This window comes from Hypanus sabinus, chromosome 17 (assembly GCF_030144855.1).
Source record: "Hypanus sabinus isolate sHypSab1 chromosome 17, sHypSab1.hap1, whole genome shotgun sequence".
NCBI classification, from domain to species: Eukaryota; Metazoa; Chordata; class Chondrichthyes; order Myliobatiformes; family Dasyatidae; genus Hypanus; species Hypanus sabinus.
In genome coordinates, this window is record NC_082722.1 from 4,311,193 (window position 1) to 4,328,582 (window position 17,390).

A 17,390-nucleotide genomic window follows, 5' to 3' on the forward strand; every position below is an offset into this window, starting at 1 on the left:
ACACCACAGTGCCCTCTGTAGGTTACCTGGGATTTAGTGAACAGAGTACAGTCGGCCCTCCTTATCCACGAGGGATTGGTTCCGGGACCCCTCGCAGATACCAGAATTCACGGACGCTCAAGTCCCTTATTCAACCTGTCTCAGTGCGGTGGATCTTAGGACCCAGCGGAACCCCAGACTTTATTCAACCTGTCTCAGTGCAATGGACATTAGGACCCGGAGGCAGAACTGAATCCGCAGCGTTTCTGTTCCCGAAAATAATCAGGATCACGATTGAAAATAAAGTGGAAATAACAAAGTGTTCGGAAAGAGGTGAAACGCCATCGGTCATTGGAAAAGCTACATCGGTTAGGCTACATCGGTCAACGATCGGAACAATTTTAAAGGATAAAGTGAGAAAGACTCTGCCCCGATGAAAGCTACAATTATTACTAAGCAACACAGTGGTTTAATTATTGGGTTTTGGGTTTTTGATCCTCCACATCAACCCAGCATGGTGAAGAGCGCACTCGGGAGTGGTCTGACACTGGATCGAGCCCGGCGCTGAAACATACGTTCTGAAGTGTTTTATATGCATAGAAGGGTAAAATTTATACTATGTACTAAGACAAACATCTGACTAACTGACGGTAAATAATACCGGATGTACCTGTTCTGACTTACTTAGTAAGAGAACTTCCGATTTTTTTCTATCCCGATCCATGATAACCCACGCCCATCCTCTCGTATACTTTAAATCATCTCTAGATTACTTATAATACCTAATACAATGTAAATGCTATGTAAAATGGTTGTTATACTGCATTGTTTAGGGAATAATGACAAGAAAAAAAGTCTGTACATGCTTGAACAACAAGTGCTGGAAGAGCACTTCCGGGTTTTCGCAATTCGTGGTTGGTTGAATTCGCGGATAAGGAGGGCTGACTGCACAGTATCTCCTAATTATATGGACAGATTCCAAATTAGTATTGTGAAGACCAAAAAGTAAGTGTAGATGGGGAACTTAAAATTAAATTTTGTACAGGAAGAGATAAACAAGAGGAAATGAAAGACTGGATTAAGAGAGGCTAAGCAGCTAAAACTATGTTTTAAGTCTAAATCAAAAATTAAAACTTGCATATCTGAAATAACACATTTATAAATTGTTAATTTTCAACATTAGGAAAATTGACAATAAATAAGATTTAATTAGCGTACATTGTTAAAGCTGAACCCAGACTTACAGATACTTAATTTTCTGTGATATATTTATTTTGCTTATTTGGTGCAACCATGGTATATTGCATTTCTTATGAGAGGTAAAAGCCAGGATTCCAATTTTGCAATGCTAATGGTAGCGATATACATCTCCAACATTTCACCACATTTAATAGCATACCTACTGAAGCCACAGAATATCCATGAATTCTGTTTTATGTTCAATCCTATAATGCAAGTAGGCTGCCATCATTAAACAGGCTCAAAGACAGATAGCATTGAATGTAGGCAACCAAAAGGCACTACGTACAGGGACAAAATAGATCACATTAGCACTCCATATTGTCAGAATAAACAAAGATCATGTTGAAGGGAATTTAACATTTAATGGACCTGATCTTCAGTATGGCTAACCACCACAGTGCATTAACAAAGCAAGACAGAATGCTAAACTGCGCACTACAAACAGCAGAGTAGAAGTTAACATACACCACAGTTTAGTTATATCATACTCTCATCAGACCACATGGAGTAGTACAACTGTTAACATAAAAATTAATCAGGCACTGGGAGGTGCTCAAATAAGACCCATGAAGCAGATTCCTACAATTACTGATGTATGAAATGAGGAAAATGGTCTATAAACTGGGGCTTCTCATCTTTAAAAGGTGATGCCTTCCAATAGAAAGAAAACAGCAAGAAGCCAAAGCTAACTAACAAATTCAAACAAAGAGAAAATTTAAATCTGATGTCACTGGTTCTCCTCCAGACAAAACAAAGGATGAGCTCCAAGAGAGTATAGCAGTAATACTCCTGGAATTATTAACCGAATACTGAAAGGCAGAATGTAGGACTTCCCAGATAAATGAATTGTTTAAATGCATTTATTATCTTAAAACTTAAAGTACCCAACTGGACATGACAACTGAAAAAAAGTTCTGATTTATCTCACTTCCAGCTTCCTTCTCCGTTTCACATTCTCATATTCTCTGATTACTGATACTACTTCTAGTAGATGATTCTCTGAAATCTGCTCTTTGATATAAATGACACTTTTCCTTTCGTAATTCTCACAGTACTAAGACCCAGACTCACTATGTAGAGATCCAGACTCACCATATAGATTTAAATTAACTTCCTCCATATCTTAACTTACCCTATCTCCTTTTACGAAACTATTACTTTCTAATACAACTCACCTAGTTTTCATGTTTTCTTCTAGTTTAGTGTGACTTAATTCTGGTTTCACAACTTGACAGCATCCGGGATACCGAATGGGGAGGCTGATAGAACAATGTACAAACATTTCCAATTATAGACAATTGGGTGAATGAAACAATAATGGCTGGGATCAATATTCAAACCTAGACCATTTTCAATACTTCACTATTTGGTCTGAGGATCTGAATTCATTGTTAGCCCATTTTGTGCTTATGAAAAATTAGCACCGCTATTTTTCACGTTAAAAGAGAACTCTAATGCAATATCAGAGTCAGAATCAGGTTTAATATCACTGATCTATGGCATGAAGTCTGGTGTTCTGTAGCAGCAGTACACTGATAAGTTCTAGCAGGATTTTGTCAGTCTTTATCAATGATTCCCAGAATATAGTCCGTAGCCCATGTGTTACTTCTAGGTCTGGCAATTCAGTTTCAAAAGCCCTGGGAACTGTTTACACACAGGCTTCATCTGCAGAATTTGCTGTATAGGTTTGAAATTGAACACTCTTAGTTCTGATGTTTTGCTGAGGCAAATACATTAAGGTGAACATGACTTTAACAATTATGTTCCAATGCCACAGGAGAACTGAAATGTTGCCCATACCCTCCATACTCCTCTCATCCATGTACCTATCAAAACTTCTCTTGAACATTGAAATCAAAATTGTAACCACCACTTGTGCTGGCAACTTATTCCACATTCATACTACCCTCTGAGTGAAGAAGTTTCCCTTCATGCTCCCCTTAAATATTTCACCTTTCACCCATAACCTATGATCTCTAGTTGTAGTCTCACCCAACCTCAGTGGAAACAGTCTGCTTGCATTTACCCTATCTATACCCCTCATTATTTTGTATACCTCAATCAAATCTCCTCTCGACCTTCTATTTTCTAGGGAATAAATTTTTAACTTATTCAATCTTTCCTTATACTATAACTCAGTACCAGCCTTATAAATTTTCTCTGTACTCTTTCAATCTTATTTATATCTTTCCTGTAGGTAGGTGACCAAAACTGCGCACAGAATTCAAAATTAGGCCTCACTAATGTCTTATACAACTTCACATAACATTCCATCACCCTTACTCAATACTTTGATCTAAAAAGGCCAATGTGCCAAAAGCTTTCTTTATCACTCGTCTACCACTGACGCTACTTTCAATGAATTATGGACCGGTATTCTCAGATCCCTTCATTCTACTGCACTTTACAGTGCCCTGCAACTCACTGTGTAAGACCTACACGAGATGGTCCTCTCAAAGTGCAGCACCTCACAAATCTCTGCATTAAATACCATCTGCCATTTTTCAGCCCATTTGTCAAGCTTTAATAGTCATCCTCATTGTCCACTACACCCCCAATCTTGGTGTCATCTATAAATTAGCTGATCCAGTTAATTACATTATAATCCAGATCATTAATATATTGACAGACAGCAACACTGATCCCTGTGAAATTCCACTAGTCACAGGCCTCCAGTCAGAGAGGTAGCCATCTGCTACCACACTCTGGCTTCTCCCACAAAGCCAATGTCTAATCCAATTTACCACCTCATCTTGCAACTGAACCTTCTTGACCAACATCCCATGTGGGACTTTGGACTTTGTCCAAGATCTTGCTAAAGTCTATGTAGATAGCATCCACTGCCTTGCCATCAACGTTCTTGGTAACATCTTCCAAAACCTCTATAAGAAAGCATTTGATAAGGTCCCACAGAGGAGATTGGTGGGTAAAATCAGAGCTCATGGCATTGGGGGGAAGATATTGACATGGATAGAAAACTGGTTGGCAGATAGAAAGCAAAGGGTAACGGTGAATGGGTGTTTCTCGGAATGGCAGGTGGTGACTAGTGGGGTGCCACAGGGCTCGGTATGGGACCACAGCTGTTTATGATTTACATCAACGATTTAGATGAAGGCATTGAGAATAACATCAGCAAGTTTGCTGATGATACTAAGCTGGGTGGCAGTGTGACATGTGATGAGGATGTTAGGAGAATTCAGGTTGACTTGGATAGGCTGGGTGAGTGGGCAGATACTTGGCAGATGACGTTTAATGTGAATAAGTGTGAGGTAAGTAAGAACAGGAAGGCAGATTATTATATGAACAGTGTAGAGTTAGGTAAGGGAGAAATACAAAGAGATCTAGGAGTACTTGTTCATCTGTCACTGAAGGTGAATGAGCAAGTGCAGCAGGCAGTGAAGAAAGCTAATGGAATGTTGGCCTTTATTACAAAGGGAATTGAGTACAAGAGCAAGGAAATCCTCTTGCATTTGTACAGAGCCCAGGTGAGACCACACCTGGAGTATTGTGTACAGTTTTGGTCTCCAGGGTTAAGGAAGGACATCCTGGCTATAGAGGAAGTGCAGCGTAGATTCACAAGGTTAATTCCTGGGATGTCCGGACTGTCTTACGCAGAGAGGTTAGAGAGACTGCGCTTGTACACGCTGGAATTAAGGAGATTGAGAGGGGATCTGATTGCAACATATAATATTATTAAGGGATTGGACAAGATAGAGGCAGGAAATATGTTCCAGATGCTGGAAGAGTCCAGTACCAGAGGGCATGGTTTGAGAATAAGGGGTAGGTCATTTAGGACAGAGTTAAGGAAAAACTTCTTCTCCCAGAGAGTTGTGGGGGTCTTTAATGCACTGCCTCGGAAGGCAGTGGAGGCCAATTCTCTGGATGCTTTCAAGAAGGACCTAGATAGGTATCTTATGGATAGGGGAATCAAGGGATATAGGGACAAGGCAGGAACCGGATATTGTTAGTAGATGATCAGCCAAGATCTCAGAATGGTGGTGCAGGCTCGAAGGGCCGAATGGTCTACTTCTGCACCTATTTCTATTGTCTATTGTCTATAAGGTTGATTAGCATAAAGCTATGTTGACTATCTCTAATCAATCCCTGCCGATCCAAATACTCATATATCCAGTCTCTGAGAAAATCTTCCAATAACTTTCCCATTACTGATGCCAGGATCATCAGTCTATAATTTCCTGGTTTATTCTTAGAACCTTTCTTAAACAACAGAACTACATCAGCTGTCCTCCAATCCTAAGGTACCTCACCTGTCACTAAAGGATGATTTAAATATCTTTGCTAGGGCCCCTGCAGTATCTGCGTTTACCTCCCACAGGATCTGAGAGTTCACCTTGTCAGGCCCCTGGGTTTGTCCACCCTGCATCGCCTCAAGACAGCAAACAGTTCCTCCTCTGTAATCTAATTAAGATCTCCCCACCCCTTTTGGCTCCATGCATAGATTACTGTCCTGATCTTCCAGAGGACCAGCTTTGTTCCTTGCAATCCTTTTATAACCATATAACAATTACAACACAGAAACAGGCCATCTCAGCCCTTCTAGTCCGTGCCGAACGCTTACTCTCACCTAGTCCCACTGACCCACACTCAGCCCATAACCCTCCATTCTTTTCCTGTCCATATACCTATCCAATTTTACTTTAAATGACAATACCGAACCTGCTTCTACCACTTCTACTGGAAGCTCGTTCCACACAGCTACCACACACTGAGTAAAGAAATTCCCCCTCGTGTTACCCTAAACTTTTGCCACCTAACTCTCAACTCATGTCCTCTTCTTTGAATCTCCCCTACTCTCAATGGAAAAAGCCTATCCATGTCAACTCTATCTATCCCCCTCATAATTTTAAATACCTCTATCAAGTCCCCCCTCAACCTGCTATGCTCCAAAGAATAAAGACCTAACTTGTTCAACCTTTCCCTGTAACTTAGGTGCTGAAACCCGGGTAACGTTCTAGTAAATCTTCTCTGTACTCTCTCTATTTTGTTGACATCTTTCCTATAGTTCGGTGACCAGAACTGCACACAATACTCCAAATTCAGCCTTACCAATGCCTTGTACAATTTTAACACTACATCCCAACTCCTCTACTCAATGCTCTGATCTATAAAGGCCAACGTAACAAAAGTTTTCTTCACCATCCTATCCACATGAGATTCCACCTTCAGAGAACTATGCACCATTATTCCTAGATCACTCTGTTCTGCTGCATTCTTCAATGCCCTACCATTTACCATGTATGTCCTATTTGGATTATTCCTACCAAAATGTAGCACCTCACACTTATCAGCATTAAACTCCATCTGCCATCACTCAGCCCACTCTTCTAACTGGCCTAAATCTCTCTGCAAACTTTGAAAACCTACTTCATTATCCACAATGCCACCTACCTTAGTATCATCTGGATACTTACTAATCCAATTTACCACCCCATTATCCAGATCATTAATGTACATGACAAACAACACTGGACCCAGTACAGATCCTTGAGGCACACCACTAATCACCTGCCTCCAACCTGACAAACAATTATCCACCACTACTCTCTGGCATCTCCCATTCAGCCATTCATTCATTCAGTTGAATCCATTTTACTACTTCAATATCAATACCTAACGATTGAACCTTCCTAACTAACCTTCCGTGCGGAACCTTGTCAAAGGCCTTACTAAAGTCCATATAGACAACATCCACTGCTTTACCCTCGTCAATTTTCCTCGTAACATCTTCAAAAAATTCTATTTGTCAAACATGACCTTCTACGCACAAATCCACATTGACTATTCCTAATCAGACCCTGTCTATCTATATATACCATCTCTAAGAATACTTTCCATTAATTTACCCACCACTGACGTCAAACTGACAGGCCTATAATTGCTAGGTTTACTCTTAGAACCCTTTTTAAACAATGGAACCACATGAGCAATACGCCAATCCTCCAGCACCATTGTCGTTTCTAATGACATTTGAAATACTTCTGTCAGAGTCCCTGCTATTTCTACACTAACCTCCCTCAAGGTCCTAGGGAATATCCTGTCAGGACCGGAGATTTATCCACTTTTATATTCCTTAAAAGCGCCAGTACTTCCTCCTCTTTAATCGTTATAGTTTCCATAACGTCCCTACTTGTTTCCCTTACCTTACACAATTCAATATCCTTCTCCTTAGTGAATACCGAAGAAAAGAAATTGTTCAAAATCTCCGCCATCCTTTCCGCTCCACACATAGCTGTCTGCTCTGATTCTCTAAGGGACCAATTTTATCCCTCACTATCCTTTTGCTATTAATATAACTGTGGAAACCCTTTGGATTTATTTTCACCTTACTTGTCAAAGCAACCTCGTATCTCCTTTCAGTTTTTCTAATTTCTTTCTTAAGGTTCTTCTTACATTCTTTATATTCCTCGAGCACCTCATTTACTCCATGCTGACTATATTTATTGTAGATATCTCTCTTTTTCCTAACCAAGTTTCCAATATCCCTTGAAAACCATGGTTCTCTCAAACTTTTAACCTTTCCTTTCAACCAAACAGGAACATAAAGATTCTATACCTTCAAAATTTCACCTTTAAATGACTGCCATTTCTCTATTACATCCTTCCCATAAAACGAATTGTCCCAATCCACTCCTTCTAAATCCTTTCACATCGCCTCAAAGTTAGCCTTTCTCCAATCAAAAATCTCAAACCTCGGTCCAGTCCTATCCTTCTCCATAATTATATTGAAACTAAACTTTATATTGAAACTTTTGTTCTTGATATATCTGTAGAATCCCTTAGGATTCTCCTTCACCATGTCTATTAGGACAACCTCATACCTTCCTTTAGCCCACCTGATTTCTTTCTTTTGTCTTCTTGCATTTCCTATACTCTTCAAGTACCTTATGTGATCCTACTATGCACCTCCTTTTCTTCCTTAACCAATACCTCAATATCTCTCAAAAAACAAGGTTCTCTAAACCTGTTATCTTTGCCCTTTATTCTGACAGGCACATACAAGCTTTGTATTCTCAAAATTTCACTTTGAAGGCCTCCCACTTACCAAGTACACCTTTGCCAGAGAAAAACCTGTCCTAGTTCATACTTGCCAGATCCTTTCTGATACTATCAACATTGTAATATAGAATCTCAACCCGATGTCCAGACCTATCCCTTTCCTTCATTACCTTAAAACTAATGGCATTATGGTCACTAGATGTGAAGTGGTCCCCTATACAAACTTGTGTCACCTGCATTGTCTCATTCCCTAACAGGAGACCAAATATCGCACTCTCACTCATTGGGACTTCTATACTGATTAAGGGAACTCACCTGAACACATTTAACAGGCTCTATCCCATCTAGTCCTTTTACAGCATGGGAGTCCCATGTTAAAATCACCTACTATCACAACTTTCTAACAGGATCTACTGCCTCATAATCACAAAAGTCACAAATGCTACCTGACTTGCCAAGAGTTTTCAGCATTTTCTGTTTCAATTATTAATAAAAACATTATTTTAGATGTGTCTATTACTTAGCATTCCTACAATGCCTCAAATTCTTAACAGGCAAGTTTACAATGGAATGTTACACATGCTGTGTGGAAAAGTAATAGCAGACTGTTGATTTTTTTAATGCTGTTTAATAAAGTGTGTAGCTATTTCAGCAGAGTTCGTCAGAAAAGCCACAAGCCCAACTAAAGCCAAGATGTACAGAACCAAGTGGGCAGGGTACAGGTGGATAAGTGACAAAGATGCTGGAAAGATGCACCTATCAAACCTTTGAAATCAGAAAACATGTATGCCCCAACACCTTGCAGTAACATCTACTTCAGATACAAGCAGATACTGTTGTTGGAGATGAAATCATGTCATTTGTCTAACTAACCACCTGAGCTCCTGTCTGCAGCTCACCCAGGAGGTGAGAAGGGCACAAAAAGGAGCATTTGAGACATGTGACAAGTACAGAGTCTTTCCAGTCATTGACCACTCCAACAGCTCAGGACATTTGTAGCTGTAAGGGCAAGTTGCAGATCTTTGTGTTACCATAACATTAGCATAGAATGGATGATTGAAATTTACATTAAATTTAAATTGTTTGATGAATAAGTCTTTAATATAATCAATGGAGAGTTGAGATATTAAGTGTGTGAAAACCTGACAACATGGTTTCCAACAGACTTGTAAACAAAAGACTAAATATTTTGTACTTTTAATGAATTGAGCATTATATAATTAGAGACCTGACTGCATGATTGAAGGTTTGTTGGATTATACCAATATATTAGCAAATTGACAAAGTAAATTGATCTAATTGCTTTCTAAATAGAAACACAGTAATATTTGAGGTACTCTGAACTAAACAAAAGTAATCACATTCATCCTCAATCCATAAGAGCAATTTGTTTCATGGAATGAGGAAAATATTTCAACCTTTTTATCTGATTCATAAACATAGTACTGTGGTACACATGGACGATGAAAGACCAAGTTACAACTTACACGCAATCTTTTATTTGTTAGTGAATATCCCCTGAAAGTTGACGATCCAAGTCTGTAAACCACTTCTCTACAGCTTGTGTGGTCTATTTGATCACATGAAGTATAAAGAACTGATTCAACAACCTGCAGTAGGAAATCCTACATAGACCCTACCACCATATTGAATATGCAGTAGACACAGAACCCTCTATGCAGTGATATTCTATCTTCTTCAGCAGCACAAGTTTAAGTGAATTTCAAATATGTGGTAAGTGCTGGAGTTAGTGAAGCAAGTCTTGTAAATATGTAGCGTGAGCATAACAACTCTAAGTATGTACAGTGTCAATGTCCAGTAGTTACACTATTCTTTCCACCAATAAGGACAAACATACAGCACTTACGTTTTGGTCTGCAGGATGAACTTAGCTTCTCTGTTTCCAACGTTCCGAACCAGTAGAGTTTTCTGAGTGTTGTATTTGACAGGACACACTGAAAAGTTGATCTGGTCAGGAAAATCCAACACAGCACGTGCCCCAATAGCTTTTACGGGCACCAGAAACTTCTCTCTCTCTGTTATACAGACCAACTCATGGATATAATCCTGAAGAAATGAAACAGTAGTTACAAAAGTGATTATTTAATTTTTCTCCACACCATTTATGGAAGTTAGAAGTATAACAGAGTTAAATTCAGAAAGTAAAGCAGACACAAGATTTCTCAATTCTTCAAATTAATACATTTTCATATTATCCAGATGAATATTAAAGTAATGGAGTCTTCAAGGAAGTACACTGGAATAAACTGGCAGTCTCTTGGACTGTTTAGAATTTTTAAACAATGCCTTTAAATCATTAATCTATTTACCACTGTTGCTAATTGGAAATATGAAAATTACAGTAATCAGCCTGCTTGACAATTGCACTTGGTTCTTAAAATTAACCTTAGCTACTTAGTTAATGTTAGAAACAAGCTAGTTGAGATGAAGACATGAATTTTGAATTGCAAATATTTGATTTTGATCAGAGAAACCTATGCTCCAGTTTAGAAACATGATTTAAAAAGTAGCCAACACTGGGACTAGGACATGTATGGCATCAACATCTAAGGCTATGATGTCAGTAAAGGTAGCTACATAGGATGTGGAATATAATGTTGGAAGAGGGAATGTTGAAATAGCTTTTAAGAGCCATATAGCATCAGGAGCAACCTCTAAGAAGTACTTAGAATACTTAGTCCATCAGCTAGCTATCAACAAATCTCTCCAATGGAGGCAGAAAGCCAGTCTCCCAGAGGTTGATAAGCCCCGTCTATTAAGTTACTTGGTCCATTGAATATCTCCAGTTTTCTGACATCCAATTCTACTGGGAAGCCCAGCAACAGAAAATTCCGGCCCACGTGTTTGAAGATTCTGTTGTGTTACTGTTAAGGCAATATTAGGTAATGTTATCGGTCATTACTATTAAATTACTGTTAAGCAATGATGAATAGTTCTAGATTAATGGTAGTAATTTTTTAAAATAAAATCAATACCTGGCAAGAGTATAAACTCCTTTGGAATATTCCAAAGGATAGTGCTTTATTCCACATAACCTTTGATATCACATTGATTAAGTTTCACTGTTTTTACATTAACATTGTTTGATCACTAACATATTCTGCAAAAGAAGTTAATGAAGTAATTAAACTTATTGATCATAATAAATTACATCCTTAGCTCTTCAGCAATAGCAATGCATTCACATAGGATTTCTGGGATTATACACACTGAACACTGCCTTTTATCGGTTGGGATTTGTAAAATTTAAATGCCTGTTGCCCAGTTTGGAAACCTCTGTCACTTTCATTTCAGATATAAATCATGAGGCCACAGCTTGTTAACATTATTGTTCGCTTATATGCTTATAAATAAAGTTGGAGTCTATTATTAAGGATGAGGTTTCAAGGAACTTAAAGACTAATGATAAAATAAGTTAAAGTCAGCATGGTTTCTGTAAAGGGAAATCTTGCCTGACAATCTTGCCTGAAATAACAAGCAGGTTGAACAAAGGAGAGGCAGTAGATGTCATTTACTTGGATTTTCAGAAGGCATGTGATAAGGTGCCACACATGAGGCTACTTAACAAGATAAACTCCTGTGGCATTACAGGAAAAACACTGGCATGAACAGAGGAAAGGCTGACAGCCAGGGGTCAGCAAGTGGGAATAAAGGGGGCCTATTCTGGATGGCTGCCAGTGACTAGTGGTGTTCCTCAGGGACGAACATTGGGACCACTATTTTTCATATTGTTTGTCAATGATTTGGATAATGAAATTGATGGCTTTGAGGAACTCACACAAAACGCTGCCCAGCCTGCTGAGTTCCTCCAGCATTTTGTGCTCAGATTTGCAGCATCTGCAGGTTTCCTCTTGTTTGTGATTTGATGGCTTTGTGACAAAGTTTGCAATGAAACAAACATAGGTGGAGGGGTAGGTAGTACTGAGGAAGTAATGTGATTGCAGTAGGACTTAGACAAATTGGAAGAATGGACAAAAAACTGGCAGATGGAATACAGTGTTGGGAAATGTACGATAATGCATTTTGGTAAAAGGAACAATAGTGTGGGCTATTATCTAAATGAGAAGATAGTTCAAACATCAGAGGTGCAGAGGGACTTAGGAGTCCTCGTGCAAGACTTCCAGAAGGCTAATGTACAGGTTGAGTCTGTGGTAAAGAATGCTAATACAATGTTGGCATTTATTTCAAGGGGAATAGAATATAAAAGTAGAGAAAATGCCAAAGCTTTATAAGACACGAGTGAGGCTGCCCTTGGAGTATCGTCAACAGTTTTGGGCCCCACATCTCAGAAAGGATGTATTGTCATTGGAGATCATCCATAGGAGAATCCAGGAATGAAGGGGTTAACATATGAGGAGCTTTTGGCAGCTTTGGTCCTGGACTCGCTGGAATTTAAAAGAATACATGGGGATCTCATTGAAACCTACTAGATGTTGAAAGGACTAGATAAGGTGGATGTGGCGAGGATGTTTCCTATGGTTGTGTTATCCAGAACTAGAGGGAACAACCTCAAAATTGAGTGGCAACCTTTTAGAACATAAGAGTAATTTTTTTAGCCAGAACAGCAGTGAATCTGTGGAATGCTCTGCCACAGACTGTGGTGGAGGCCAAGTCCATGGGTATATTTAACGTGGAAGTTGATCATTTCCAGATCGGACAGGGCATCAAAGGATATGGCTAGAAGGCAGATATATGGGGTTCAGTGGAATCTGAAATCAAACATGAAGGAATGGCGGAGAAAATTTGATGGGCTGAATGGCCTAATTCCACTCCTATGACTTATGGTCTTATCTTCTGTAGCAAAACTTTTTAATACAAAGTAGTTTCTGTGAATAGGTCCCCTTTAGAACAAGAGATATTCTTATAGGAGATTATAATCTCTGGCATGGAATCCAGATCAAGTATTGGAGTTGACCATCAAATGCTTCTGTAAAGTTGCACCTTTCATTTACTATGCTTAGTCCCAAACTTACATAACTACATTACACTTCTGAAGTTTTGTTTGAACAATAAAACCTCTCTTTGATATTTTAAAACTATACCCCATTTCAGCAGTATACTTTGATGAGCTTTTTTTTAAATTTTGGTATTAACTGTAAATTTTAGCAGAATTCTCCTAAGGTCCATATCCAAGTCTTTGATGTATACCATTAGCTTAATCATATGATTTTACACTCAGCCTTAACTACCATTCCTGTTTTCCTTTTTGGATTAATTTTAATCTGATCTGTCATTTGTCCAATGATTTCATGTTCTTTCCTGCTGATATTCTCCACTGGTAGTTTACAAAAGGGTTTCCAAAGTCAGTGTACTCTAAACCCACATCATTTCCCATCCCTGTTATTACAAAAGCTCCTTTGGAAGTTTTCAAGCAGGATCACTCCTTTTTAAGTCTATGCTGGCTGCCACACTCATCGGCCACTTTATTAAGTACACCTGTATACCTGCTTGTTTTTGCAAATATCTAATCAGCCTATCACGTGGCATCAACTCAGTGCATAGCATGCAGACATGGTCAAGAGATTCAGTTGTTGTTCAGAACAAACATCAGAATGGAGAAGAACTACAACCCAAGTGACTTTGACCATGGAATGATTGTTGGTGCCAGATGGGGTGGTTTGAGTATCTCAGAAATTGCTGACCTCCTGGAATTTTCATGCACAACAGTCTGTAGAGTTTACAGAGAATGTCGTGAAAAACAAAAAAAAAATCCAGTTCTGTGGGTGTAATCACCTTGTTAATGAGAGAGATTAGACGAGAATAGCCAGGCTGGTTCAAGCTGACAGGAAGGCGACAATAACTGTAACAGCATGCATTACAACAGTTGTGTGCAGAATAAAACAAGGTGCTGTATCACTCAATCTGGAAGTTGGATCAAAAGAGGATGATGAAATCTCACTGACATGTCTTTATGTACCTCACCCAGGTAGGCACAGTATACATGAAGATCATCATCTGGTATTCTTTCTTTTTCTTCTAGCTCTTCCAAAGAGGCTCAGAAATTGGAAAAGGTCATGACAGCCAATGTTGCACTTGAAATAGGGTGAACTTGAACAAAAATGTGGAAACGACTGATTTGACTTTGTTAAGATTCACATAATTTCCTTGCAATTTAAGATTGATTTCATTAAACTTTCCAAATAATTCTGACAAATAAGAAATGCCATACCTAAAATTCTTGTGTTCATTACTGAATGAAGCATTTTTCTTCAAAGAATTTTGTTAGTTTCAAAAAGCACAAGATCTATTTGACTTCTGTGCGCAACAGTAAGTGTTCAAACTGTTCATCATTCTCAATTGTTCACCATTCCTCCATCCAGAACTAGAGGGCACAGCCTCAGAATTGAGGGGCAACCCTTTAGAACAGAGGTAAGGAGGAATATTTTTAGCCAGAGTGTAGTGGATCTGTGGAATTCTCTGCCACAGACTGTGGTGGAGGCCCAGTCCGTGGGTATATTTAAGGCTGAAGTTGATTGTTTCCTGATTGGTTAGTGCATCTAAGAACGTGGTGAGAATGTAGATGTATGAGGTTGAGTGGGATCCAGCATCAGCCATGATCGAATGGCAGAGCAGACTTGATGGGCTGAATGGCCTGATTCTGCTCCTATATCTTATGGTCTTAGGGTCTAATACAAAGCTCTCGAAATAGTCAAGAATTGAGAGCATGGGACTTGATTTTATTTACTGCTGTGATAACAGTATTTAATGATTTGTACAGCCAATCACTTGTTTTTTATTTTGCAAAAAGATGCTGTCTATGAATTACACAGTAAATATGTTGGGTACAATTTTTTTCAAGAAAGTAATAACCCCTGTCATTGATGGCACCACATTAGTTGCACAAGAAAGTTCAGAATGGAATGTCCTTCTCTTTGAAAAATTGCTTAACCACCCAAAATATTGACTCCCCCTTCATATCTGTTTGTAGTGCCTTTGCATTAACAACTCTAAAACCATGCTTTCATCTTTTATGAAGCAAAACTAACCAGGAAAAGTTGACTCATCCAATTGCAGAGCAAATTCTGTTGTCCTACATATGCTGCACAAAGAGTCTTCTGCACTCCCAGATATTTCATTTATTTGTCTTTCAACAGAGTCAGCGCTGAGCAGAATTGCTTCAATCATTTTGTCTGGTGACTTATGCAAAACCATACCGAGAACCTCCTTTACTGCTGACAGAACTAGTACTTCTCCAATTGTGTGGCACTTCCCATATTTAGCAATGAGTAACAAAATGTTGCATGAAACACACAAACTGTCACTGACTGTTTTGTGCTGAAGTGTTAGCAACCATGTTTTGAAACGTTTTCAGTTTCTGAAAGTTTTCATGAAATGACTGAAAATAAGCCAAGTTCTCACTTTCTTTATCAGAGAGTATTCTCTTCAAACAATCAAGGAGCCTGGATAGTTTCATTGCCTCATTTGAAAAAAACTTTTCATACAAGACACACTGACAGATACTGGTTGCTTGGAGCTGGTATAAATCCATAATTCAGATATTCCACAGTAAACTGTCTACACTTCTTTTTCATTTTTATTTACTTATTGAAATATAGCATGGCCCTTCCAACCCATTGAGCTGCTCAACCAATTTCACCCTAGTCTAATCATGGGACAATTTACAATGAACTTACCAATCAGTACGTCTTTGGACAGTGAGAAGAAACCAGAGGAAACCCACATGGTCATGGGAAGAATGTACAGGCAGGAACAGAACCCAGGTTGACTGTATTGTAAAGTGTTGTGCTAACCACGATGCTACCATGCCACCTGGTCTGCTTCTGCCATTTTCATTATGGATTCACAATCACGGTCAATCACCTGTTGTGTAAGTCCACCCTCAGGCACTGGGATCAACAAAGGGGAAAGTTATAGTTCAGGCGAAATCTGACTCTCTGCCTGAAGGTCGAGAAAGTGGGGCAGCAATATCTCAGCTGGTCCGTGGGCCACAGAAATGCAGTCAAGACCATTCAAAAGGGCAGATTCTGAACTTTAATCCATTGAACGCCATACACGAATTCACAGGAACTGCATCACTGTTTGACTGGAGTATGGGAATCATACCAGCTAACACTGTACTACAGTATAAATGGCAATAATACAGTAGGCCGGACCCAGAAATAACATGCTTTCGGCAGTCCAGACTTTTCATGATGCCAAATACATAAGTGTTGCATTGCTTTTCAACAATCATAACGCCTTTCAAGCAAAGTCTAACAGAGCAGTGGGTTAGCATTGCAATCAATTATGAGGCACTGAGGATCAAATGATTATAATAAGTAATTCATTTCTTAAATTAAGCTAGTAATCCTTCAGCTGTCCCTTGCTACTGGGTGCCCCTTTTATCTTTATCATCCCCTTAGAAACTCCCACTGCCTCTGGGTTGGGGCGGGGGGAGAGCTTGGCAGGTGATTTCACCCACTTTGGAAACTGCTGTCTTAGAAGTTTATAAGATTATGAGAAGACAGATAGACTGGACTCCTGGCAGCTTCTCATAGGGTCCAAATGTCTAATACCAGAGGGCATGCATTTGTGGCAGGAGTAAATAGAATGGAGATATCTGGGTAAAGATTTTTCATAAACAGAGAATGTTAGTTGCCTGGAATGTACCCCAAGTGGTGGTAATGGAGGCAAGTATGACAGAGGCATTTAACAAACTCTTAGATAGGCACATGAGTGTGCACTGAATTAAAGGATATGGGTGTTATATTGACAGAAGAGATTAATTAGGCATTTAATTACGAGTTTAATTAGTTTAACACAACATCATGGGCTGAAGACCCTGCTCCTGTACTGTACTGGCAATGTTCAACCATATAGCGGTATGCAGGCATCGTGCTCTGGTAATGAAGTTGAATTCCTTGGAGTCATGGTTAAATGGCTGAATTTCTCATATTATATTACAATATGAACCTTATTCCAACCATGGAAAACAGAGATCAATGACAGAAGAAAGATAAAAGGTGCGCTGTTAGCTATTCAGGAACTGTTTGATCACTTAAAGACAGGGCAGGAAGGGATATTTCTGTTGTAGCTTCTTTCTCCCTCTTACCCAGTTTAACCCATTCTTCCTTTCCTGTTTCAGCTTGTGACAGATGGTAATATAGGGAGTTTGCAACAGTGAACTGGCT

General features: G+C 39.1%; 1 protein-coding gene across 3 annotated transcripts in view; it reads right to left on the reverse strand.

Annotated features, from left to right (window-relative positions):
* Nucleotides 1-17,390, reverse strand: part of hydin (HYDIN axonemal central pair apparatus protein) — a 1,146,554-nt gene that overhangs the window by 962,322 nt on the left and 166,842 nt on the right. For all 3 annotated transcript variants that reach the window (XM_059992477.1, XM_059992476.1, XM_059992474.1), the window contains exon 6: nucleotides 10,106-10,305. In XM_059992477.1, coding sequence (XP_059848460.1) covers nucleotides 10,106-10,305 — 200 coding nt within the window. The remainder of the gene's footprint in view (nucleotides 1-10,105; nucleotides 10,306-17,390) is intronic.